Source organism: Coregonus lavaretus (assembly GCF_964263955.1).
Source record: "Coregonus lavaretus genome assembly, chromosome: 14".
NCBI lineage: Eukaryota > Metazoa > Chordata > Actinopteri > Salmoniformes > Salmonidae > Coregonus > Coregonus lavaretus.
The window spans coordinates 13,604,979-13,610,978 of record NC_140001.1 but is presented as its reverse complement, the minus strand read 5'-3'; the positions used below and the strand labels follow the sequence as shown (position 1 = coordinate 13,610,978).

The following is a 6,000-nucleotide window of genomic DNA, read 5'->3' as shown; positions in this document are numbered from 1 at the left end:
AACTAGGCCCCTTAGGAACATTCGATGTCATCTTGGTTAGCAACTCCAGTGTAGATTTGGCCCTGACGGACCTTTGAGATAATTGTATGTGTGGGGTACAGAGATGAGGTAGTCATTCGAATGTTAAACACTATTATATACACATACATGCAACTTATTATGTGACTTGTTAAGCACATTTTTACTCCTGAACTTATTTATGCTTGCCATAAGAAAAGGGGTTGAATACCTGTTGACTTAAGACATTTCAGCTTTTCATTTTTGAATTTGTAAACATGTTTAAAACATGTAATTCCACTTTGACATTATGGGGTAGTGTGTAGGCCAGTGACACAAAATCTCAATGTAATCCTTTTTAAATTCAGGCTGTAACACAACAAAATGTGGAAAAAGTCAAGAAGTGTGAATACTTTCTGAAGGCATTGTATACCCATCTCCATCCCAGAAGACAGGCCAGAAAAAAGCTAAAAACGTGGGGAATGGGGAGAACTTAGAGCGAGAAAGACTGACGAAATAAGCTGGGTGATTAGTCGTTTTATTGGGTTATCCTTCCTGATGAAAGGCCTGATGGAAGATGTTAAATACACAGACTTAACGCAGAGCCATTCATGAATCCTGTTGTAATTAGTTGCTACGATCCAGACCTGAGCCAACGGTCGTGGACAACCACCTTAACGGGCCAAGTATGTGAACATGATAGAAAATGTCTCACTGTCACTTGGAGACAAACCCCCCTTGAGACAATGACAGCGGAGTGACTGATGTCCTTTGAGCTAGAACTACACATAGGCCCATATAGTAGGGAATGGGGACAGTCCAGTGGTAGGAGGGATTTGGGGAAAGGAAGAGAACCCATGGTAATGTACAGGCAGTTAGCGAAGCAGGGCATGCCAAGCGGTCGAAGAGACACAGTGAACCCTGAGAAGTCAGGTCACGTTCAAATGTGGTTACTTAGTGAGGTCGGTTGTCAGTCATGGTACACTGTGTCTGTGAAAGCACACCGTGCTCTCCGCTCTCTCCTCGCTCCCATGCCGCCTCTCTGCTAAGGCTACTTACTCGGCGGGAGAGCGGCCCGTCTCCGTTGGCTTGGCTGGATGAGTACAGATTGACATACTCTCCCTCCCCACCTTCCTTGTTAGCGCTTTCGCTCTACGGGGGAAAGAGGACAGCAAAGAGAATGACAAATGCTAGGAAAAAGCAATAAATGTGGTTCCTTTTTTTGTATACTCCGAAAACTTCTCGAAACTAGCTGGACAAAACAAACAAGTACCTATATAATCTCAAATGAAACAACTAAAAACCAATTGTTCCGATCACCACAGCATACACAGGGCTACAGACTTGTTTTTTTTACCTAGGGTTTGGCCTTTTTTCAAGGATAAGAACATCACGTTCCCCACATTGAAACAGCCCTTTGCTAACAATGTTTATACCCTACTCCAGATCTGTACTCTTCTTCAATAGCAAACACCCCCCCTCCCCACCATCAAACGCAATCCCATTTTATTTTCGCACAGTGCCTAACGCTTGTCACGACACACAGCTAGGGCTCACCAAAGAGGTTTGATGAGTGTCAGAGAAAGAAGAGTCAGTGGGAAGACAGATGGCAAGAGAGCCACCAGAGCTGTCCAGCGAGCCGTTGGCCACCAGCACAGGGTCAGGGCTGCCACTGCCCGGGGCCGCTAGGTCCATGCTCTGTGATTGGTGGACAATTGGAGAGTGGGAAGAGACAGATGAGAGAAGATATGTAATGGAAGATTGACAGAGAGGCGCAAAGTCCTGAGAATAGGACCGGAGAACTGTCTTATGCTGAGAGAGCAAGGGTGAGAAAAGAGAAGGAAGGAGAAAGAGCTACTTGAGAGATCTACAAGGGCAAATAATTGAGAGAGAAAAAAAGAATTGAGAGAGAAGCATTGGCATACTTGCCATCAGAGAACAATATGACTATCTGACTGGTCAGGTAGTGACTAGCATTCCTAATCCAACTCAGTCTCTTCAAAATTACATTTTCACAAAATGTGCTTGTTGTAACTTGTAACAGATCTGTTGAATATGCCATGCATTTGGGTTTAATTGAAACCAAGTCAAAATGGTGCAACAAGGATCAATGGTTCTTCAGCTAGAACAAGTCAATTGTCCTCATCATTGCTCCAAAACTAGAAAGATTAGACAAAGAAGAATACTGAACATTAATTTGATACGGTTGTATCATAATGGTTCTGGATTGTGTTCAAGCCCCAGTTTTAAAGGAATGATATCCGCTGATTCAAATAACACATTTCACAAACTCTGGACGAAAACACACATTTTCAACGGCATGCTTTCTCTCTGACAGAGATTGTCATTTGGAGTGTGTAAACATTAAGGGGTCAGGCAGAGAGTGAAGAATGAAAGTGTGTTTGCCAGTGTGTGTGTTTTTTGCCCAATATACTCCATTATCAGTAGCTGAACACGTCTACAATGGCTAATAAAATAACTTTTTGTATTGGTGTCATTACTTCTAAAGCAGAAGCATAGTCAAGGGTTCAACTAGTATTGGTTTTCTTTTCAAATACTTCCGATGCACTTGATCGAGCTTGCCTGACACTGTGGGACCAATGAAATAGTCCCCAAAGTGCAAAACACCCATCTGGCTTTCCAGGCAGCATACTGTAGATACAGATTAAGTCAACATAGTCTCATCTCTATGCCAGACAGGCTTAATGAAAAGCTCAATTAAAATGTAACTTTTATTTGATTTAGCACCGCATTTTGCCCCCAACTTTCCAGGTTAAATAAAACGTTTTAGAAAGAAAACAAATAATATTTAAAGCCAAGTCTGCTGTAGAGAGTGAGAAAAGCAGAGAATCAGACAGGCACTCACCATGGGGGTGGTCAGGGAGGCCTGGCGGCTCAGGAAGGAGTTAGAGACTGACATGCTGAGAGCAGCCCCCGTCTCCTCCTCCACCACCGCAGCCTGCGACTGCTGAAGGTGGCAGGAGAGAGAGGACGAGGACGAGGAGGAGGAAGAGGCAGAGTGGGAGGCCTGGAAGGGGGGAAAAGGAGAGCGTGAGGGAAGAAGAAAGTAGAGAGAGAGGAGCAGAGAGAAAGTGCAGTGGGAGATGTTAGTTAGTCTACGCAGATAGTTAAGCCCAAACTAGAAGAAGCAGAAAACAATAGGCTTGATGGACTAAAAGAATGCTACGGCAGACAAAGCATTAACATAGAGACACACCAAGCCTTTCTAATGTTCTACTGTTACCTCTGTGTTATGAATCGCTCTGATGGAGGGTGGGCTTTCCAGAAAGAAAAAAGAATGAGATATGATGAGTGCAATGGAAAATGAAGCAAAAAAACCCCTGAAGAGATTGGACAGTAAATCAAATGCAAATGTAAACACTTAATATCATGACAAAAGGGGAAAAGCCATAGAGAACGTTCTCTATCTCAGTCATGGCAATTGCAGTGAGTAGGGAGGGAATGGAAATGTCAGACCCGAGACCACATGTAGCCGACAGTGAGCAACAACACAAGCTGTACCAGAGAGAGCTACACCCAAATTAAGATTTATCGACCACACAATGTATTGTACTGTATATACTACCAAAGAACTACTGTTGCCGTGCAACAAGCTGTGCAGCCTGGCCTCAGAGCCATATGAAACATCCTATGTATTTCTGAGCAGCTCCAAGATGTACGATACCTACTAATGGTCTAGTTACTTTAGACGGAAACAAAAGTAGGGAAGTTGGTTGGGGAGGATGGGTGGACGTAATTCGTGACCATCTAGCAATCCAAAGGTTGTGTGCGTGTTCGAGTCGTGACGGGGACAACTGTAGCATTTTAGCTAACCCTTATTCAAAACTTAAGGGAAATTCCACTCAAAAGTATTTTGGTATTTTATTCATTAGTCCACTGTTGATACAGTCCCAAAATGTTCTGCATGCCAGCAGTCAAGTTTTTAAGATATTGGACTTTCAAGAAGCAAAGTGTCACCGGCCACATCATCATGATGATGCATATTTTTTTTTTTATGCATCTTATGATGCAAAACGCATCATCATGATGATGTGGCCAGTGACAATGCTGGAAACTACTTCACATCCTAGTCGGGAACTCAGACATTTCCGACTTGCTGATTTGTTGAACGTGGCACGTGTATAACTACAACCAGTTACCATGTCGGAAATGTCAGAGTTTCCTAGTTCCGACTAGCGCATGAAGGTGGCATGTATCAACAGTGGACTAAAGGAAAAAATACTAAAATATAATTTTGGAGTGGAGTTTCCCTTTAACCCATTTCACCTAAGGTTTTACATAAATTATCCTAACCTTTGTCGTTAGTTCCCCTAAACGCCTACATACATTCTCCCCATAATTCTCCTTTATTGTTAAGGCGCAACAAGCAACCTGGTCTCAGAGAAATAGTATAATACTATACGTGCTCCAAGACAAATTATAAGGTACATCATTAAATTCGTATGCTATTGTAAGACCAGCTAAGACGCTTGATACGTCCTATAATTCATATGATATTTTATGATCGCTATTCCATTCATAATGCAACCTAACGTAATATATCATACTAAATAGTGTTACAGATTTACGTACAGAATAATATGAATTGCCCAGAGACCACGTTGAACTATGCCTACATACAGTGCAAAGCACATGACTGGCCTAAATGGAAATAACTAGCTACTGTATCAGCTTTGTACCAGAAGTAGGTGGACTTTCTGCTCAGGTAGAAGTGTATTAATTCTGGCAATCAGAAAGTACAGTCGTGGTCAAAAGTTTTGAGAATGACACAAATATAAATTTTCACAAAGTCTGCTGCCTCAGTTTTTATGATGGCAATTTGCATATACTCCAGAATGTTATGAAGAGTGATCAGATGAATTGCAATTAATTGCAAAGTCCCTCTTTGCCATGAAAATGAACTTAATCCCCAAAAAACATTTCCACTGCATTTCAGCCCTGCCACAAAAGGACCAGCTGACATCATGTCAGTGATTCTCTCGTTAACACAGGTGAGTGTTGACGAGGACAAGGCTGGAGATCACTCCGTCATGCTGATTGAGTTAGAATAACAGACTGGAAGCTTTAAAAGGAGGGTGGTGCTTGAAATCACTGTTCTTCCTCTGTTAACCATGGTTACCTGCAAGGAAACACGTGCCGTCATCATTACTTTGAACAAAAAGGGCTTCACAGGCAAGGATATTGCTGCTAGTAAGATTGCACCTAAATCAACCATTTATCGGATCATCAAGAACTTCAAGGAGAGCTTGCTCAGGAATGGCAGCAGGCAGGTGTGAGTGCATCTGCACGCACAGTGAGGCGAAGACTTTTGGAAGATGGCCGGTGTCAAGAAGGGCAGCGAGGAAGCCACTTCTCTCCAGGAAAAACATCAGGGACAGACTGATATTCTGCAAAAGGTACAGGGATTGGACTGCTGAGGACTGGGGTAAAGTCATTTTCTCTGATGAATCCCCTTTCCGATTGTTTGGGGCATCCGGGAAAAAGCTTGTCCGGAGAAGACAAGGTGAGCGCTACCATCAGTCCTGTGTCATGCCAACAGTAAAGCATCCTGAGACCATTCATGTGTGGTGTTGTTCTCAGCCAAAGGAGTAGGCTCACTCACAATTTTGCCTAAGAACACAGCCATGAATAAAGAATGGTACTAACACATCCTCTGAGAGAAACTTCTCCCAACCATCCAAGAACAGTTTGGTGACAACCAATGCCTTTTCCAGCATGATGGAGCACCTTGCCATAAGGCAAAAGTGACAACTAAGTGGCTCGGGGAACAAAACATCGACATTTTGGGTCCATGGCCAGGAAACTCCCCAGACCTTAAACCCATTGAGAACTTGTGGTCAATCCTCAAGAGGCAGGTGGACAAACAAAAACCCACAAATTCTGACAAACTCCAATCATTGATTATGCAAGAATGGGCTGCCATCAGTCAGGATGTGGCCCAGAAGTTAATTGACAGCATGCCAGGGCGGATTGCAGAGGTCT

The 6,000-nt window shown here is 43.1% G+C and overlaps 1 protein-coding gene across 1 annotated transcript in view; it reads right to left on the bottom strand.

Annotated features, from left to right (window-relative positions):
• LOC311141946 (rap guanine nucleotide exchange factor 1-like) overlaps nt 1-6,000 on the bottom strand; it is a 46,464-nt gene that overhangs the window by 15,753 nt on the left and 24,711 nt on the right. Inside the window, exons 11-13 of the mRNA XM_084177464.1 lie at nt 2,864-3,025; nt 1,555-1,809; nt 1,057-1,149 (exon numbers count right to left, since the gene is read on the bottom strand). Of these exons, the coding sequence (XP_084033590.1) occupies nt 1,057-1,149; nt 1,555-1,809; nt 2,864-3,025 (510 nt within the window). The remainder of the gene's footprint in view (nt 1-1,056; nt 1,150-1,554; nt 1,810-2,863; nt 3,026-6,000) is intronic.